The sequence below is a fragment of the Coturnix japonica genome, chromosome Z (genome assembly GCF_001577835.2).
Source record: "Coturnix japonica isolate 7356 chromosome Z, Coturnix japonica 2.1, whole genome shotgun sequence".
NCBI lineage: Eukaryota > Metazoa > Chordata > Aves > Galliformes > Phasianidae > Coturnix > Coturnix japonica.
Genome location: NC_029547.1, coordinates 23,977,006 through 23,998,807, shown reverse-complemented (window position 1 = coordinate 23,998,807; position 21,802 = coordinate 23,977,006). Strand labels below are relative to the sequence as shown.

The 21,802-nt window shown below is 36.5% G+C and overlaps 1 protein-coding gene across 4 annotated transcripts in view; it reads right to left on the bottom strand.

Annotated features, from left to right (window-relative positions):
- SMARCA2 (SWI/SNF related, matrix associated, actin dependent regulator of chromatin, subfamily a, member 2) overlaps positions 1 to 21,802 on the bottom strand; it is a 99,911-nt gene that overhangs the window by 48,878 nt on the left and 29,231 nt on the right. For all 4 annotated transcript variants that reach the window (XM_015848900.1, XM_015848899.1, XM_032441518.1 and 1 more), the window contains 13 exons: positions 19,976 to 20,102; positions 18,632 to 18,805; positions 18,214 to 18,387; positions 15,300 to 15,470; positions 11,314 to 11,367; positions 9,822 to 9,952; positions 9,569 to 9,629; positions 6,678 to 6,778; positions 6,196 to 6,343; positions 3,288 to 3,451; positions 1,494 to 1,560; positions 822 to 932; positions 184 to 426 (listed from right to left, as the gene is read on the bottom strand). In XM_015848900.1, coding sequence (XP_015704386.1) covers positions 184 to 426; positions 822 to 932; positions 1,494 to 1,560; positions 3,288 to 3,451; positions 6,196 to 6,343; positions 6,678 to 6,778; positions 9,569 to 9,629; positions 9,822 to 9,952; positions 11,314 to 11,367; positions 15,300 to 15,470; positions 18,214 to 18,387; positions 18,632 to 18,805; positions 19,976 to 20,102 — 1,726 coding nt within the window. The remainder of the gene's footprint in view (positions 1 to 183; positions 427 to 821; positions 933 to 1,493; positions 1,561 to 3,287; positions 3,452 to 6,195; positions 6,344 to 6,677; positions 6,779 to 9,568; positions 9,630 to 9,821; positions 9,953 to 11,313; positions 11,368 to 15,299; positions 15,471 to 18,213; positions 18,388 to 18,631; positions 18,806 to 19,975; positions 20,103 to 21,802) is intronic.

The following is a 21,802-nucleotide window of genomic DNA, read 5'->3' as shown; positions in this document are numbered from 1 at the left end:
AAATTTTCTGGAATTACTAAAGGTGACTTTTAATTACATTAACTCCTTAAGTACCAAAGAGAGTTAAAGTACTACTGTGCTTTTGAAAACAAAATGGAGCTCATAGGAAGTGTTTTGTTTTTGATGCTTAAAAATCAAACAAACAGTAAATAAATAAATAAAACAAAAGTCATGCTACAGTACCCTTTCTCCTGTCATGGCAAATGGAGCGTTGAACCACTGTTCAAAGGTGCTACAGCTCTTGAAAATGGTTGGGAGAAGGAAATTGAGAAGAGCCCACAGTTCGGGCAATTTATTCTGCAATGGTGTCCCAGTCAGTAGTATTCGCCTAGGGGCCACATAGTGAGTGTTCAAGACCTGAGTCAGTTTGCAGTGATGATTCTTCATTCGATGACCTTCATCTACTATCATGTACTTCCATCGAATCTGGAAAAAAAAAAAAGAAAAACAAAAAAAAAAAGGAAAGTTGATAAAGCTAAGCCAGACAGAAATTCTTCCCAAGAGGTGTAGATCAAAAGTATTTCAAGCGTGAAACATCAATCAAGGGAATTAAAAAAGATGGGAAATTGCACTGCAAAACACAGATTAGTATGTGTTAACAATATCTGCGTGCTTCAAAAAATAATGGTTTTAAACTAAAAAAGCAGAGATTTAGATTAGATGTGAGGGATAAATTTTTTTCTCACGGGGTGGTAAGACATTGGAACAGGTTACTCAAAGAAGCTGTGACTGCCCCATCCCAGGAGGTGCCCAAAAACAGGTTGGATGTGGCCTTGGGCAGCTTGTTCTAGTGGTGGCAAAGAGACAGTGGTCATTATTACCTTAGCAAGGATATGTTTGTCTTTTATTATGTATTCGTAAGTAGTCAAAAGAACATTAAATTTTCCACTTCGAAGCTGAGGAACAAGTGAGCGGCGCATTGCAGGTGTACCCTAAAAAAGAGAGAGAAATGAGTAATTTTTTTTTCATTCTTCTAGGAAGTAATTAGGTCCATCTTTTTAGGAATAAGTAGACACAGAGCAAGCACATGAACTGTATGTAATCCTATAGTATTTCAAAGAATCTATGTTATTCCAGACTTACTCAGAGTCCTTCCCCTAATTTGTTGCTGGAATATACAATCTTCTTTTTTTCTTTTTTTCTTAAATACCAGGGAATGAAGACACGCTAGTCTAGTCTTATTACTAATTGCCTGTACTCATCACTACTACAGTAGTCAAAAAAAAGTAGTCAGCTATGTACAAAATGTGAAGTATTGCTCATTTGTATTGCTCTCATTAGAAGCTTTGCAATGTGGTAAGTAACAATTTTCTTCTGCATTTCACTATCTGAAAGCAATTATAGTTCATTACAGTCATCTTCTTAGGATGATTAACTCTCACTGCTCAGTACATGATATAGATGTGACAAATTTATTGCAAGCAGAAGTAAGGGAAAAACAATCTCTATTCTCATTCATTCACATTTATAATCATACAAAAAATGAATCAAACCTTGTAAGATATCTTCACCACAGAAGGAGCCCATTTGTCAAATTCGTATGTCCAGTTGGATAACGTTCTAACATAGAAGAAGAAATACTTCATTACTTTTAGTTCAAATTCTAATTCCCAGTGGATGCTTAATTTTCAACACATTCCAAATTATCAACCCCCATAATTAAAGGTAAATTAAAGAAAATAAAAATCATATACTGCAATAAAATGCATGCATTTCAGAGAAATGGTAACAGGACTAAAATCGGAAAAATACCTTTCAGCTCACATTCAGAAACCACTTCAGAATCAATTCAGAATTATATCTTATGGTAATATTGATATTCTGGAGCATATTATGAACAGGAAAGATAAACTAGAATAGAAAATACATTTGTGGCTTATTTTACACCACTTAGGATCCACAAACTGAGTTTTTAACTTGTACAATATAGCCTCATGATGTTGACAGCAGAATTTATCTATTTTCCACTCTAATTACACAAATGTGATTGAGTGCAACTATGCAGGTTCACATCTGCACTTTATTTCTACCACAGGGTCACAACTAACAGCTTTTTAAGTGCAGCAAAAATAGATTTATATTTTTGTCTTTTTCATTAACTAGACCTGCAATGGCCGAAGCAATGGCTTTTAGAGTATGGAAAAAGGTAGGGAAAGAAGCCTTTGTTATGCCTATGGGAATAAACTTCAGCTCTTCTCTTTTGGTAACAAGAAAATAGGAAAAAAGTATCAGTGAGTACTCAAAAGGAATCTGACAACTTTACTGTGCCTGTAAGAAAACGTATTAATAACATTCTTCCTTTATTTTTGACTTTGTTTTACTTTCTAGGGTTTATCCTTGTCATTTCTGCTCACACTAGAGCATGTCTTATGAACTCATAGAATAAGGTGTAGCTGTGGTGTTTTTGCCACTTAACTACTAATGCAGCACAGTGAGAAGACAGGATACTTCAAAGGAAATCATAAAGATGGCCATGAATAAAATATATCCCAATCCTACAGCACTTGCATTCTCTACACAATCAGTGTATGAATTATCTGACAGTAAGGATGAGGTACTTCTGTATATAAATCAAGACATTTACCATGTAAACACAAAGATAAGAAAACAAATCCTCAAGATACTACATTGGTTTTACAATACCTAATGGCTGTTCTTTTAAATACAGATTTCAAGTCACACCTTGCCATTGGTGAAAGAAAAATTCATTGCAAAAAAAAAAAAAAAAAAAATCTATAAAACAATTAGAATCTTGAAAAACGAATTGGAGGCAACAAGACAAATTATAACAGTCATACTACTGCACAACTGACGAAGTTGTGAATTCACACACCAAAGCTACGGCAAGGGCTAGTTATACAGTAATTAAAAGACTATACTGTCTCAAAAAAGTATCATTATGTACTATTTGATGGGGTAGCAGTTGTTTGAAGAACTAAAAAGTAGATTTTAAGTATCACAGCTAAAGAAGAAGGGGAATCTGCAGGCATGTAATATAAAAGAAAACACCATTCTCCTCTTGTGGCTTAGGAGTAAATAATGGTAAATTCACTACATATTTCATCAAAAGAATAAGACATGAAACCAGTGGAAACAAGTTCTTTGATGAGACACGTGGTTAACAGCCCAATTCCAGACAATTACTTGGGAAGAAACTATGAATGAAAGTACAGAATAGTTCAGTGTATGTCAGTGTGCATCCACATTTTGGTGCAACATGAAAAACAAGCATGTATTCCTAACAAACCGATTTTAGAATTATAATAAAAGTGAGGTTCTCTACTTACGAAAGGGGAACAATGATGAGATAGGGGCCATTGAGCCTTTTGTGCTCCATCAGGTAAGTGATAAGTGCAATAGTCTGTATTGTCTTTCCCAGACCCATTTCATCAGCTAAAATGCCGTTCAGATTGTTATTATAGAGTGAAACCATCCATTCCAGTCCCTGAAGCTGAAATGAAAGTAAAATTTTCTGTTATTTAAAACATGCACAAGTAATTAACATCAACAGTAAAAATCTGAAGGTTCTCATGACTTGCCTACTTAAATGCTGGATTTCCCTCAATAACACTGTGAATGTGAGAATCTCTGTCTCCTTCTCTGTCTTCCTCCTCTAACCCTAATCACCCACTACTCACTCCCCAACCTACCTAAACAAAAATAAGCAGACACAAACAAACAACAACAACAAAAAAAAATCAGTTTTAGCACTGATGAAATTAGAAGTTCTTTGCACATTTTTAATGCAATTTGTCTGCCTCATCAAAAATCTTCTAAAACCAAACCTGTTGATACTGTGCAACACTTGTAAGTCTTGTGTTCGGTAAACCCTCACACTTCTCAACTGCGTCACTGATGTTCTAAACCTCTTGTAGCATACATCAGTACTTGGCTGTCAGTACTCCCATGTCAGAGAACACTCGCTTTCTACAGTTACGCCTTGTATATAAAAATCCCAGCACTGGAAAGAATCCAGAGTACTGTAGGTAAGAAATATCTGTATAAAAGGAGACCTTTACACTTCAGGGAATACTGCTAGAAAGCACAGCCATAAGCACAATCACATTTTAGGATTCAGATTATTGACTTGGCACATGGTCTTCCATGTGTGTATGTATCCCATTACTAATACAACTGCAATCTAAGTTTCTGTATTCTGCAACTGTGTGTTTCACTTACAAGTAGCTTCAGAATTGAGAACAGGGACCCAGTCCTTTCTGCATCATTCAACTTCCTCCCCTGACATATACAAGTACTACTATGTCAAGAAAAGACATCCTGACCAAACTTGGCAGTAAGAAATATGGAAAAGCAGAAAAAAAAGTTAAGAAGGAAAAAGGATAGAAAATACAGAGGACAGGAAAGTACAGAGGTTCAAAGGGACAGCTGCAAAACACTGAAGTGTCCTTCAGAGCACTTCTGCTAGAACCGAAAACCAGCCTTAATGCCCTTGCCATAAACTCCTCCACCAAACGCCTCTCTTATTTCTTGTAGTAGTCATCATTACACAGAAAAGACATAATGAAGAACAAAATTCCCAGTTCACTTGCTCGATATTACATTAAATAGCTCAAGGATCTGCTCTAATAGGTAATTACTGCCAGTATTTGTCTAACTCCACAGACTGAATCATTTTACTCTGCAGTTCACAGGGCAATTGCACTGCAAAACACAGATTGGCATGAGTTAACAATATCTGCATGCTTCAAAAAATAATTAATATTCAGGAAGTAGAAGAATTGTCACACTCCCATTCATGAGCATGTTAAGCCAATATGGACATCAAATTTATACTGTTACACAATGACTTTATTTATTGCATCAAATTAACCTTCCCAGACAATGAATAAGCATTACACAGTAAACAAGTCTGCTGATGAATCCATGTTTCATTTGGTGTACAGCCTGGACAACATATTGACAATGAGGCTGCTAAAATAAGGAGGACCTCAGAGCCAAGACAGTCACTTTTTTCTCCGAAGAGTGAGTGAGATTCTATCTTATCTTAGTAATAGTTCCTCAGTGGTGCTAGAAATGTTAACACTTTCAAAAATCAATTAATAAATAGCAACTTTCTCTTTTTGCTGAGGGCTCTGTGTGAAACACTCTTCCAAAAAACTGACAAAATAATTCAAATTCAGATGGAGTTTTGCTTGGACAAACACAGGACCATGCAATAATTCATTCTGAAACAGGTTTCAGGAGATCTCTAGCCCAAATCCATGATCATAACAGATCAAGCCATATTGCTCAGGGCTTGGTCTGATCAGAGACTGAAACCCTCCTAGGATGGAGATAGTAAAACCACTCTGAGGCCTTGCTCCATTGTTCCTGCAGATAAAAAGTTTGAGAATATAACCAGTCTGAACACTCTTGTTTCACCTTTTGTTCATTCTCTTGTTCTCCCACCATGTAGAGGAGCCCAATTAAAAAAAAAAACAATGAAATGCTTCGAAAGGACAAAATTAGCTTAACGGTTGAATTTTAAGTAACTTAAACTACTGTAATAGATAATAGTGCTGAGAGCCATGCAAAGCAGAAACTGTAATTTTGACACACTGAGCTCTTAAAAAATGTGGTGGTCAGTTTGCAAAAGGGCTGCAGGTCCACAGAGCCCTCTGGAAAACAATACAATGTTCAAAGTGTCAAAAATACCTGTTAACGACATTGTCAGTGTATTCTGCTCAGTTCAGAACACAGAAATTCTTAAGTTACTAAATCCACTGAATGCCTGTAAGGAACATGAGACATCATCCTCCACAGTAAATTTTTCCATTCTCTCCAAACTGTAACACATCAGTACACTGAAATGTTGGGATTTTAATTAAAATATTAAATTCTTGACTTTCAAATATTAGAAGAAAAGGTTATTATTAAACACCACAAATGAAAATTTTAAGCAAAACTGAAACCATGGGTCAGTAAGAAGGACAGTAAAACCAAAACAATATTGGACTGTAATGAAAAAAATGTTACAAGTACAAGGATAAAGTTGTATTATTATTCAAGCACTAAGCATTAATCATTATCTGTGATAGTTAACTGAGATTTGTTTGCTCATATGATTCCTTATTTCTAGCCTAATTAAATTATTGTGCCACCTGAAAAAAAACTTTGAGTTTGTCCCTTGAAATACCACACTGAAATGTCTGACATCATACAAATTTTAAATATTATGTTTCAATTATTTCTCACCTGATAGTGTTTTAGTGTGCCATTAATCAGAAGAGAAGACTGCTTTTCCACCCTTTCTGTGATTGCATGTGCAACTGTGTAGTAGGACTGGGACCCTCTAGCACTATATTGCATACTGTATTCATCATCCACATCTTGTTTGGCTGTCCTGCAAAGCAGAGAAATAATTAAATTTCCAGAAACAAACAAATTAACAATGAAAAAAGTAAACAGTATGTTTTGACCATAGCTCACATTTGTTTGTACAGAAAAAGCGCTAACCACAAACTCTGGCAAGTGTTCTTGATGGAGCTAGTCTTCTAGCAGTACATAACAAACACCAAATTATTACATGCTGCCTTCTGTAGATTATCTTGTCAAAGAAGCAGCTATAACTCACTGTAAACTACAGCAAGCCTGTCTTGGGGAACACCACTATTAAGAAACCACAACTGCTAACAAAAAGCAGCACCTAAGAAAATTAGCACGTGCAGAACACTCACTCAATGATTTGCTTAGCATCTTTCTCAGAAACTTCCTCACTGTTAGGATCCAGGAGTATCTTCTCCTCTGCTTCTAACCTGCTTGATTCTTCCTCATCATCCTACATAAAACAGAAGAAGAAGGGGTTGTTAGAAAGTGCAACTACTTTCTAAATCATACTTTCAGTGGGCATTCACAAACTGGTAGTTTTCCCTGGTCAGCGTTTTACGACAGGAACTTGAATCCAGAAGTCCAGCCTACACTTATGATCATACAGAACTGCACTGCAGCAAAGCAGAAGTATTAATATTTGACATACATTCTTCAGCACGAGGTCACAAATCTCTGAAATATGAAATATTTTCCCCTCTTAAGGGGAAATATTTTTTTAATATTTTAAAATAATATTTCCCCATCTTATTTTAAGAAGCCTTACTATGTCTACTATACTCAGTACAGGGAGAAGATACCACAATCATGAACACTTTTGTATTGTATTCCAGATCTGTGGCAATTTAATGTAGTTTAAAAAAATTGCAAGTACTACCTTTTAAGTTTTAGGTTTTTTCAGGGTTTTCATTTCTTATTTTTAAAAAATCATGGTTTTTTTTTTCTTTTAAAAATCATTTAATTTCTCTCTGCCTGCAGTGGCAATGGATCATCAGCAACTTGAATTCTCAGAAATGAGAAAAGAGTACTCTGACTTTTGTGAGTCATCTCCCCAGCTCAGAACAACAGCTGCTAAAGAGCCTGTACTAGAAATGTGGGCACATCTCATTTGTGGCCCAAATCTGACATATACTGGTCCCTGACTTCCCATCTTAATACTTGCAGTCTTCTAAAACAACATTAGTACTTCTCTACTCATAAGCTTTTCCCTCCTTTAGAAAGTACTTGTCTGAAAAATGCTATGGAACTACTGGCATTGATCATTCACATTATCTAATACCATGGTCTTGAGGGAGCAGTTAGAGAGGTAACCTGATTATAATGAGAAAAATTCTGACATAAAATGACTGCACTACACAAACAGGAGCAAAAATGTACGCCAGCCTGAAACTCAATCTGGAAACTTCCACTCAGCCAGAGCTTTTAAAGGAAGAGGCATCTGTGCATGCTGTGGTCTGTGGGAAGTGTCTGGACCTTTCTCCTGGAGAAGAGGCGTGTGGCAAACTCGACTGTGTAAGATGTGCCCAGGTGGAGGACCTCCTGTGACAGATGACCGACATAAGTTGTCTAAAGTGAGGTAGGCAGCCAGACATGTTTCCCATTGCATAACAACTACTGCAACTAAGAAAAAGCGACAGGTGACAGCAGTGGGAGATTCTCTTCTGAGGGGTACAGAGGCACCCACTTGTCACCCTAACCTGCTGTCTAGAAAGGTCTGCTGCTTGCCAGGGACCTGCAAAATATACATGACAGAAAGGCTGCCAGACCTTGTACATCTCACAGACTGCTACCCCCTGCTGCTGTTGCCAGTAGGCACCAGTGACACAGCTGTCAGCAATGTGAAGAAACCAAGCCTGAGAACATGGCCTTCAAACGTAGGAACTCTGCCTGGGAACTAAGGGCATTTTTAAATGTGGCTGAATACCAAACATCAGAGGCATCCTGAAAATAACATTGACAAAAACAGAAACCAGAAACAGAACAACTTATCTCCTGAGAAAATGAGAATCAACAAGAGAAATAAATTTTTGTTTAGAGATAATAAAGGAAAACTAGAAACATCATCTTTGTCTTTCTCAGGAAGAAGACAGAAATTAACAGCACCTAAGTAGTGGATTCCTACGCCCTCTTATGTCTCAACATAAAAATGGCATAACTTCTATCCAAGGCAGAGCTTTTCTCTCTAAGTAGCTCACCATACTGCGTATACACCTTTCTGTCTGATACATATAGCAGCTTTTTTCCAAACATACAGTTATTAACCTTATTAATCACAGTATTCTTGCTAGTAGTTACATGTATTGACAGAAAATCTTTAAAAAACAAAAATGTTTAATAAAAAAGGCTCTGTGTCCCTGTAGTATGGAATCCCATGAGATCACTATTTTGATCACTACACAACTGCACATAAGCTAGCACAATTCCCCACACCTTCTGGACTGTGACAGATGCTTCAGGGTCAGAATATTCATGTGCATTAAGAATCTTAAGATTCTTCCTTTTTCGAACTTTCGGAACAGCTGTATTTAAGTATCACAGAGTTATTTAGATCAATCCATGTCTGTGACAGGGGGGCAAGTAGGCTCATGAGCTCCCTGACCCCAAAAATGGGGAGGGAAAAAGGAAAGTGGTAGTGAGATGGGAGCTGGGCTCAAGGAAACAAACAGAGCAGTGGTGATGATGTAAGGAGGAAAACTTATTTTACTAACTGTGATATCGGAATGCAAGATAACACAATATAATACAATCTAATTAAAACAGAGGCTAATAAATCAAGTAAAATAAGAGAGAAAGAGTTTTCTGAAGACCAAGAAGCCTACTTTGTAATTGAAAGTGCACGGCTTAGAAGCACACCTACACCCGCTGCCACCCGGTGAGAGAGAGTGAGCGTCACTTTCGTGACGTATTTCCCCCTCTGACCATGAGGTCCTCTGGGACGTGTAGTTCTCCTTCTCTGTGCTCTACATGACATTATGATGTGGAATACCAATAGCAAAAATTACAAAACCATGACATTAAGTCACCGCTGAAATACTGCATCAAATAAACTTGGTTTCAACAGCCTGCACCTAAATCTCCAACACAACTGCCCATGTTTTCACTCTTATAACAACTGGACATCTGGTATTGGTTTTCTTACCTTACTAAAAAGACGAGAATATCAAATGGGATAAGAGTTTGTTTTTTACTGCAGCACTTGTCACATTACTACAGTTATTATTATTTTTTTAAAGGCACATACCTCCTCCTCATATTCAGAACCACTTTCATCTTCACTGTCTGACCTGGGAGCAACTTCATAGCTACACAGAGAAGACAGCATATGAATTATAGATAACAAAAGAAGGAGGGATTAGGTTCAACAAATGTCAAACTCAGCTTACACATAGTAAATTGAAAGGAGAAGGAATAAGTGAAAAAGAAAAAAGAATAATTAAGATAAACCAATTAAAAGCAAATTAAAAGAAAAGTTCATGCATATGCTAAGTACTTACCCAGGATTCATTTCCAGCCAAGCATCTAGCTGACTTGCTTTTGGTGCCTCTGGACCAAGAAGAACTTTGCCGGTTTCAGTGTGAGTCACTTTGACTGGAAGGTCACTCATCTGGCTGCTCTCATCTATGGGCTAAAAATTCAAACAAAACTTCTCACCATAAGGTAACTGAATTTCATTCTTGCCATGCGCAATGAAAAACAGCAACTTCAGAATTACAGATCTGAACAAGGAGCGAAGTTTTATTAGTAGACACAGCTTCCCACAAGCAAACTCTGAATCACAGTATTTCTGTGTGTAACACATCTTTATGTGACATACACAAATATATCGCAGGATTTCAAATGGACTAAAAAGAGCAAAAAGTGAGCAGAGGAAACTGTTGACTTTTATGAATGAAAATATAAGTTAAGTATGCTTGTGGTCATTTAATTCCAGTTGTTTATGCCAATAAACATCTACAGCAAGAAATATACATCAACTTTATGACTTTATCTCTTATACAGAGAGATAAGGACATAACAATTTCACAAACTTTATAAGTAAGGAAATCCTGCAGTAGAATTGCCAGGTTACAGCCCAAACCAATGGTTGAGCCACCAGACATGGCATCTTTCCCATAGAGACTTATTCTAAAGATTCACTGTCTTTATGTGTTTTTTTCACTAACTACTTCAATTATGTCCATAAGGCATCTGCAATAAGAAGTGTGGAACTATATTAATGGACTTTACAATAAATCTTTAACTATGTCAGAAAAAAAGTCTATTTTTTTGAGTTTTAATTTGAATATTAAAAAGATGAGAAATAGAATAATACATACATACAACATGAAATATTTATGTGAAAACAGAATAGAAAAGCAACACTAACAGGATAGCTTATAATGAAACAGAATATGTTCTGCTTCATTATGTTGTTATTAAAAAAAAATATTAAAGAAAGACTCAGAAAAAATTAATCATTTCTATCTGCTTGAGTAAGCAAAAACATACCAATACATTAAGTCATTATTCTACTACAATCTATCCTACGTCTAGAAGCCTGCCCACGGTGGGGAGGGGTGCAACTAGATGACTTTTAAGATCTCTTCCATCCCAAGCCATTCTATGATTCTAGCAAAGGTAACTGACACTGGCAATAATGTACTTTTTAATAGAATTAATTAGAATACATAGGGGCTACAACCACATTTTAAAAAGTAAATTATATCTACTCATGCGCTGCAAGAAAATTGTTTACTTTTAAGCACATAAAGAAAACTGAGAGGGATCAGTCACTATACCCAGTGGTACATTCAACACATTTTGTTTCAATCTTTAATTTTTTTATTACAGACAGCTTCAGCATAAGTGTTAACCTGGAAAGCATTTTTTTCTGCTCAGAAAAAACAGGTCTTAGAGCACTTGAGGGCATGATTTTTGGTGAAGCTATCTCAATGGTACATATCACAAAACAATCATAAGAAAAGTTGTAAAATTGTAAAACATTACCTCTCCATCAGGACCAAGACCAGATGCCATGCCTTCTGCGTTTTCTTCAGCCTTCTACAAAAAATGAAGAAGAGCATCATGGTCAGATCACAAGAACATAGTGAATACTTGATATTATGTAAACATTCTGCACCATAAATAGGTCTCAATCCGTGTCTGCATAGTCTGGAATGCACGTAGTTTAGAGAAGATGGATACAGACAGATTTGCACACACAGCCCACTTACCACATGGTACATACAACACCTCTAGTCATTGCAACGAATCTGAAAAATGGCTAGCCTACTGAATTTCTCATCATGATCAGAGCTCAATGTTTATAGAGTGTGCCAATATACACATTTGCTATACAACAGCAAACAGTTTTTATGTGATTTACTGTTGGTTTCTTCTAAATTGATTTAAACTCAGTTTCAGAGGTGTCACCAAGCATCACAGATAATGTATTTATGCACGTACTTTTATTTTGGGTATGTACGTAATTAATCTTTGGTCTGACAACTAACTACCACAGCCCTTTGGGAATTCTTTGCACTGTATCTTAAGCCCAGACCACAGTTGCTCAATTTACAAATAAAAAGAAGTTTGAGGGTAATAGCTGGAGTAAGTTGAATGTTTTTCTTTCAAAACACTACTCTGAGAAATAAGGTGTTTATTCAACAAAGTCTGTCCTCACCCTATTTAAAAATGTTGAGATGGCATGAGAAAAATGGAAGACAGACAGCTTTTGAAGTGGCACTTCCCTATATAAAAATGGCTAAGAAAGGACAGATGCAGCTTCTGTGCCATAACAGTGCAGGCTTTGATACACTACAGCACAGTTTTACTTGGGCTATCAATGCAAAAAGATAAGACTGAAAACAAGAACGGATCTTTCAAACCATGTTTTAAACAACATTCAAGTATTGTTAATGCATGCTATAAATTTACACAATTCTCTTTGGGTGTGGTTTTTGGTTTTGTTTTTTTTTTTTTTTTTGCTTTGCTTTGTGGTTTGTTTTTTTTTTTTTTTTAAGAAGCATACTCAAACTGCACTTCTGAATACTGAAATGATCCTGAATACCTGCTCCCAATCAAAACTGAACTGTTTGCCCTTAGAATCCATCTCCAAGGCACAAACTTCAGGTGAACACACAGTAGTAGAAATGGGCCAATTTTACATTTTGAAGAAGTCGATTCTCATTTTATATAGCCTTCATTATAATATTTTTAATGGACAAAAAGTAACTGAAAGGAGAGGCTTATATACATTTCTCTGGACAAAACAAATATAATTGGTTCTGCTCAGTAGAACAGTAGCTGTTGCTTAGTTAAGATCAACATCAACATGAGCTCATAGACTGCTTGCTTTAGCATTTCAGAGCAGCATGAACATCTGCTGAAACAGAAAGAAACTGTGCCAGATCTGAACAGTTCATACCAGGTGGTAGGATAAGCTATAATAGCACATATCTGGCCTCAATTATAAAGGCTTCATTTATGGATAACATTATTTTTCCTGGGTTGAACAAGAAGGTAGACAAATATCCATTATTTTGCATGTGAGACTGTCCCTAACACGTAAAGATTGTTACAGATTAGTTAAAGTCAATGCTTACAACTCAAGCACACAACTTTAAAAAAAAAAAAAAAAAAAAAAAAAAAAGCAGTAAGCATCAGTGTTGTTCACTGTGCAAAGACCAGATCCTGCCATGAAAGTAAACACTTAGAAACAAGTACTTGGGAAAGCAGAAGCATATATTACAAAGTGATAAATACAGACTCCTTGATGCTGTGCTTTAAGCACTGCAAAGGTTTCTTTAACGCACAAGGAAATATCAATTTTACAGAAGTAGGAAGCTATATTTTCTCAGTAAGATGACAGGAAAAGCTCCTAGAGATAAAGGCAAGAAGTTGCTATGCAAGTTCAGCTGGCCCAACAGATCAAAATTTCATCTGTTGCATTTTTTTCCTCTATGACAGTGTGAGGATGTGGGACAACGGCTGTACAAGGTGATGGAAGATGTGATTACAGGAATGCAAAAAAGACAAAGGAAAATCTAACATAAAGATTTCCCAAATCGTATTCCAGAGAAAATACTGACTCATTTAAAATTTGTTTTCATAAGAATACGAGGTTCACTTGGACTGTATAAAATGTAAGCCTGAAAAGGCAACAAGTACTTTTTCATGACCTACCACCTCATTCTGATTTCTAGGAGAAAATTCTAAGAACTCTTTTCATTCATTTCTCTGTAGGGATGAAGCAAATAACCATGGGTGCTCATAGATTAATTTTCACATTATAAAGATGATGAAGAACTTAAAAGCACATATGAAAAAACTAGGAAAAACAACAACGCATGCCACAGCCACGCAATAACAAATTCGTGGAATTATAAGCCAATAAAAGAGTAATATTTGAGTGCACTCTCCTGTATTCCTAACAGATGAGCAAAAGTTTGATGGAAAGAGGATAATTAAAAACAACGATTAAGACAGAGCTCAGATATTTTACTCCTGACCTTCTTTAGGTTTTAGGCAAGGAAAGGTCTGGACATTAACAAGCACTGGAACACACTATCATTCTACTACAGTGAAAGAAAAATATACCCCTACTGACATTGCTGTAAGATCTTTTATTCCTCATACATAGCTAAACTGAGCATCATGGGGATAAACATCTTAACACATTATCAAAGGAATTCACATGTTTTGTTATAGTCATAAATGTACACACTACACTGTCTCAGCAGTACAGGAGAGATGTGAACCTGTTGGAGCACCAAAAAATGAGCCAAGAGATGGAATTCCTCCTCTGTGAGGACAGGCTGAGACAGCTGGGGTTTGTCAGCCTGGAGAACAGAAGGCTCTGATGTGATGTGAGAGCTGCCTTTAAGTATCTAAAGGGGAGCTATAATAAAGAAGAGGACAGACTCTAGCAGGGTCTGCTGTGACAGGACAAGGGGAAAGTATTTCAAACTAAAGGAGGGGAGATTTAGACTGGATATAAGGAAGACGTTTTTTATAATAAGGGTGATGAGGCACTGGCACAGGCTGCCCAGAGAGGTGGTGGATGGCCGTATCTCTGGAGTCTCTGGAGACTCAAGATCAGGAGAGAAAGGGCCTCTGAGCAATCTGATCCAGCTGCAGATATCCCTGTTCATTCTGAGAAAGCTGGACTAGATGACCTTGAAAGGCCCCATCCAACTGAAATGGGTCTATGATCGATTCTGTTTCTGTGGAGAATTTTTACTGTGAATATACTAAATCACTGTATAGGTCAAGAACTACATATAAGTTGTATCTTGACTATGGAGGTAGGGGACTGTGTATATGTTAAAAATTTACTCTCAAAAAAAAGTACAGACATTCTGGAGGGTGACAAGAGAAAACACAGAGTACATTTGAGTTAATTAATCTCCAGAACTATTATTTTTTAGTCAGTGTTATTTATCAGCAAGCTTAGCATGCTGCATGTGAACAATGTAGATACAATGTTTATACTTGTATCAGTAATTAGTAGTTAGTCAGGCATGGAAATGGATTATAAAAATCCTCTAAACAACCCTGCAAGAAATTAAAGATACTCAGGGGTCACAAAATGACAAATCATTATTGAATTATCCTTTCACACAAAAAAATATTTTTTCAGAAATAACACTGTTCAGTTTCCAGAACCAGACACAGAAAGATAATTTTTAAAAGCTCCGATTGAATTGTAGGAATGAACAATGGACATGCTACTGACAGAACATAACACTTGTAAATTTAGCTAAGTTCTTCCTAGTTATTTTCAGTGTACCTACAAGTTGGACAGAGCAAAGTTTAGGAGGCAAGCATCTAAGCAAGTTATTCTGTATTTAACAACTACATAAATCTCATCTCAGAATGCGTGTTAATTTTAATTTACGTGTCTGTCCCAGTTTTGTCTATAGAAAGTTTGTCACTATTAAAATGGGATTTGAATTCAACACTGCAGAAAAAGGTCAGGTGTAATTACTTGCCTTCTTTCTTCTCCTCCTCTTCTTCTTTTCTTTGGCTGCTTGTGCCTGTTTATGCTCCCATACCAGATTAGTCAAGTTAGCAACATACTCATCTGTCTGCTGCAATAGGTAGGCCAGGCGTCTATCTTTCTTTTGGTCAATCAGCTTACGGTAGCCTTCTTCATCTTCAGCCTAGAAATATGAAACACACATTAACCAATTGATAATGCCTATCTTAATAATTATGTGCTATTTTGGTTATATCATTATGACTTGTGTAGGTGGACGGAGATTCTACCAGAGAGTAGGCCCAGAAGGACATGAAGAGGAAAAATAATGGGTCGAAAGGAACCTGGTAAAGTTCAAATGACACAGGCAGGCAAGCAGCTCCACAATAAAGGATATACACGTCCATTTACATTAACCTTGATCTGGCAATGTGGTGCAATAGCAGAGGTCTACAGAATTTTGGACCGTATTAGCAGGAATCTTGCCAGAAAATCACAGCACATGATAATCCCCCCTGCTTTTCCTTCTCAGACCACATGTAGACAACACTTGAAATCTCCCAGTCTCAGCATGAAAGATATTGATTCAATTTGAAACAGTGGAAGCTGATACTGGATTTTAGAAGGCACTTTTTTTCCCCAGAAATGTAACGCAACAGAGGTCCAGAGAAGTTGTGCAATTTCTGGATATTGGAATTTTAGGAGACATGACTGAAAAAAGACTTGAGCAACCCACTTTGACCTCGATGCTAACTTTATTTTGTGAAGAAGGCTGCACTAGAAATATCCCAAGTTCCTGAGTCACTGTGGGGTCCAGGAATTGTATGATTCTAAACATATCCAATTCTCATATAGTAACCACTGGAAAATCTACATCAACTTGCTGTCAACCAGAATCCCTTGATTTTTTTTCTGTGGTCTGTTCTCAAGCCCCTCTTCACCCATTCTGAACCTACACTCAGAACTGTCCTGTTCCAGATGCAGAATCCAGCACTTGCTCTTGCTGAACTTCATGCATTTGATGACTGCCCAGCCCGCAAGTTCTCTCTGCAAGGCCTCACTACCCTGGAAGGAGCTAACAGGTTATCCTAATTGAGTATCATCTGCAAATGCACTTAGTATACATTCAAGTCCTGAATCTTCAAGCATTGAAGATAGCAGGTCCTCAAACGTAGACCCAAGGAATCTCACTAGCAACTGTCCTGAAGCAATCTGGCAAGTCTTCAAAGACATGACTCGCATTTACCTCATGCCTAGACAAAGAGTGTGGGAATCAGAGGCTGAACTTGCATTTAGTTCTTTTTAGAGAAGTGCAGCATACCACGATGGGACTAAAACTAAACAGGCAAAGCACCCCAATTAACAAAACAGTTTTCTATTGGAGAACTTAACTGAGTAGTGAGGCAAATACTTGTGAGGGAAAATTCCAAAACTGAACATACCTACCAAGTCCTATACCTATGTTAAATGCTCAAGCGCAGTCTTTGGCAAAATAGCTTTATGACAATGAACTGGTGTTTGGAAGCATTGGTATCCTGTGTCATTTCTAGATATGCAAATCTACTTCATTTTTCTCATATTGGAGATCTTTTTTATTTATCGCATTGTACATTATACTGACTTAAGCCTAACCTCAATGATGTACTGAGTTATTTTTAAAATATCACAATTCTGTTTTTCAATTAGTCTTTTTTTCCTATATAAATTAACGTTTTGATAGCTTAAGTACACAGATTGCAGACAGCTATCCCTAATTATAAAACTGCTCCACAGTGCAGATCAGTACATAAACTTCAGAATACTCTGCAGTCTAAACAATTCTTCTTTTCTCTTAAGAGAGTCCTTCTTTTCATTTTGCACATGCTTTTATTTCTAAGTTTTTAACACGTTTATATTTAATAGTTTCTACATATTGTTTTGTGATTTTTAAAAGCAAACTGTTCAGTCCTTAACTCATGGCAGAAATAGATTTCGGACAAGACATACAAGAAATTCTGTTTCCATCTGCACCCACTTTTGATACCCACTGTTTTTTACTAGCACCGTTTCAAAAACATGTCAATTCCTATTCAGTTCTGCTGGCAAAGTGTTAATAGTGTTAAAAAAAAAGAGCTAACAAATGTCATGAAGAAATCTTTCCAGTCCTAGTTGCTAATATGCTTGCACACATGCACATTAATATGTCTACACTCTACATTCCAGAATTATTTTAACTCCAAAAATGTAGACAGCCCACTCAACAGTTCACAGCATTCTGGCAATACACAACTGCACACAAAATCATTCCATGGTGTCTTAAAAAGTATACTGATAGGTAGGAGAAGAAAAAAACGTGAAAGAACACAAGGGAGTATGGTCCTGGAGCACTAATGGGTAGAGCTGACTGCTATTCAGTCTCAAGCTAGATACATTATTATTATGGGTTATGTATTTTTGCATGTGAAATCTGTTTTATATAAAAGTTGGTGGGCAATACCACAAACAAATTAATCATATGGAATCTTGAAATCTATAAAACTAGAAACACACCTTAGTATTTGTATAGAGGACCAATAACCATGTAATTCTGTAAAAATGATATGTATTAACCTAATGTATATTAGGTTAATGAGATTAAGTGATGCAGTGGCTATGCTAAGTTTTCAAGCTGGTAGAAAATCATTATTCTTGTCAGAAAAAAACAAAATAAACAAACAAATAAGATCTGTTACAAGTTAAAGTGAACAGCATCACACTCATTACCATAATTACAAACACAAATAATCAAAGTAAATCAGTTTCAGATTTACTGTGACTTATTAAGTCACAGAGGTTTTAGACTGCAAAGGAAAGATATAGGTGTCTGAGACTATGAGATATGAAAAGGATACCTATTAAAAACAAGTGGTTTACACCAAAATAATCATACCCCTCCTTCCACTCCTTACCATGAGTCTCCTCATTCTTTCTTTCTCAATTCTCTCAGTTTCTTTCTTCTGCTCACGTTCAGTGTTGGCATGCCAAGTTGCCACAGCTTTAGAAAGTTTCTGAATTTTGCCAGCCACTGACCGATGGTACTCCTTGAAGTCTTTAGCATGTTGCAATATGCTATTCAGGTATTCCTGGAAGGAGAAACAAGTAAATGTAGGTAACTGGACAAAGTACAGGATCTGAAATCAGGAATATAGGAGGTCTAACCTCACCATTTTCCAATTGCACTATTTTGAGGTGGGTTTTTTTGTTGGTTTTTTTTTTTTTTTTCTCCTTGAAAACTCCAAGGGTGAATAAAGTAAGTAACAAATAAGACAACAGAATAAAGAAAGGTTAATTTCTGCCACCAAGGAAACAGCTAATAAGTTAAAATACCTGATGCTTCTGCCTACGCTTCCTCTCCTGTTCTATCTTCTGCTGTTTCTCAAGCTTTTCTGTCATACGGGCCTCCCTCAAAGTCTGGCGCTTGCTTCGTTTGTAGGCCTTGGAGTTCAGTGCTGTCTCCAGTGTTGTATCACGACGCATGCAGGCTACTACCTCTTGTCTCAACTACCAGTAAGGGGAAAAAAAAAACCGCGTAAACAAAAAATAAAATGGGTTTAATACATGGAAAAAGAACAGGAGACGTCCCAGCCTTCTCTTTCCTTTATATTATAGTTCTAAAGACATCCAGCATCTTTTCAGCTGCAATAGATACATTCGTCTCTATAAACCCTCATTACCCTCCAAAGTACGACCAAAATAATTCATCATACATCATTTCTTCCTTCTTAATAAGATATCACAAATCACTGCTCTATTTCAATATAAGGGCTACCAAGGTTCATGAAACACAAATATAAAACATGTATAACATGCTTTCCAGAGCTGGAGCTGAACAGTATTGATTACTCCTTCCATGGTCAGGTGCAAAGGGGTCAGAAGGAAGAAGGAACTGAACAGCAGAGCCACAGCCCCAGCACCGCAGCAAGGAGAGCCTGCTGCTTTTCATTTGACCTCTAACAAAACTTCATTACAAAGGAGTATCAGGGGAGCAGCAAGAAAGACTCAGACATCAGAAAACAACTACCGTCAAAGACTTCTGTCAGGAAGCATTTTTTCCAAACCTGTCAAATTACATGCCTCCTTCTGCAAACTAGTTGAAAAAAACAACACCAAGATGTCTTTAAGAGCCTAGCACAGTGTTTCTTTCTCTGAAATTCATTTGCTCATGCAAGCACTCAAGATCAAAGTTCTCTCACAGGTATGAAAATTAAATCATTAAGATCAAAGTTTGTGTGCCACAGTAGAAAAGATCACAATGAAATACCACACACCATCATCACCAAACAACTCTTCCCAAAATGAAGGAACACATGACAAGTATAAAGAATGTCCAGAAAGAAGAATCTGCTAGGATGTGTGTTGAAAATGTGCTTGCAACTTTTTCTCATCATTTCATCTTTGTGCCACTGTCTGGCTCATGAAAAGTACACTTCTTTGGTCACATTTTAAAATATAAGAAATAGCAAGAGAAAAAGAACATTTGCACATTTATAACAAGAAAACAAAGCCTGAGTTAAGCATTTCTATTACTTGCTCATAAATCAAGTTTGCTCTTACTCAAAATCCCATGTTCAGGCTTAGTACTTTTACAGATTCTCCTGCGAATTCATCCTATATTACATGAATGTGTCTGGTTATAAACTCAGACAATTTTCATTAAGAAAAAGGCATTACCTGGCGCTGGAAATTCAGTAACCTAAGTGCCTTCAACTCCACCGTCGCTTTAGTTCGCAGATCAGGGGGCAGAGAACCTGGCAAGTTCTCCAGTTCCTGGATTCTGTGAGCAATTCGTGCTTGAAGCCTAAGTAAACAGAACATCGCATAAGACACCCAGAGAAATCGGTACTATAATATATATAAAGCAATACAGTAAAAATAGGCACTTTATCTCAGGTACTTATTTGGCTTCTAGTATGTGTTTCTGAACCACAAGGCTTTTGCAAAAATGAAGATGACATTAAACTTATTCACTTAGAATTACCGAACACTGGATTTAATCCTAGGCTCTTTTTTTAAATTTTGTCTAGGAGGGTAGGTGTGGAAAGAAACTTAGAAAATGCATTTTACTCCTATCAGATGGGATTGTCTTTAGGCTTCTTTGATGGACACAGTTTTGTGAATCCCCTTACTCTTCTTTTGCATTCATTTGCAAATTCAAAAGAGAGAATAATGGACCAGAAGTCAGTAGGAGCTTGTTTTATTATATTTTCACACTGACAACCAAGATCGTCATGTGACGACAGGAGTTATCCACAAAAGTTGCATGTGGATGTAATTATGGATGGTAACTGCTCAAACAGCTGCAATGCTTCTGAAATGTTCACCTACAAAACAGCTACATCCAAATTCTGGTTTCAGTGACTTCAATGAATTAATCAGTAAAGAAGACACAATCTTTCCAAAATCCTCTTCTAAGCTGTGGATGTAAGTAAAACAGTTAAATGCTGAACATTTTTTCACTTTTTTTTTTTTTTTATATTTAACAATATAGTATTTTCCTGAGTAAGTCAGTAAGGTTTTAAAAAGAATTTCATGGTAGCCACCTCTGCTCAAGCAAATGTCCCAATTACTTGAGGCATTTCAAAATTACAGCCACATTCAAGTATTTAAAGAGAACAATTACATTTCCTTGGATGGTTCCTGTCTGTATTGAAAAATACTAATGGCTATAAAGTCAATGGAACCAAGGAAAGAAGTTTTCCGTATGATTTTTACTAGTGTTTGAAGAATATAATCTCATTTTACTTAAATGATACATTTAATTACCCTGTGCAACTCAGCAATCTATCTTCATTGATGCAGAAAGTGGCTTACAAAACTACATAGAGATCCCTTTGCAATTAAGTGATGTACACGTCTTCCTCATTAACTAAGGTCAACTACAGAGGTTATGTTTTCTGCATTCCAGCCTGTCTTGCACAGATGACGTACAAAAAAAGGACTTCGCCAGTAACAGAAAGAAGCTAGTGACAGTCTACAGGACTGGCAAGTGTTTTTTTCCCTTTTAATTAGCACTGAAAAAGTGGGAAAAAAGCCTTTCCACATAATAGAATAACTCTACAATACACTGCCTAGTAAATTTAAAAAATATCCTCACTAAAACTGAAAAGCAGTACTTATTTTAAAGAGAGGGCAAAGATTTTGTAAGAGCACAGTATGTGCTTATCACTTCAGCAAGATTTAGAAGACCACAAGATTAACAGTTGTCCACATATCAGTACCATAAACCTCTTTCATTAATTAGAATTTTAAATATTTAAGTTTATTTTCATGCACCATTAGTCATACAGACATTAACAAAAATTACCACATAATACCATTTTAACATATGCAACAAACAGCTTTTTGGTCCAGTCACATGAATTTAACAACATTAATTCCCCATTTTCCTTCTATTTGTTAATTTATGCCAGAACCTGTTTTGTTAGAATTAAGATCAAGGGTCTTCAGGGAGAAAAAGGGGTATGCTGATGTTACAACAGGTTTTAAGCCTTTTCAGAC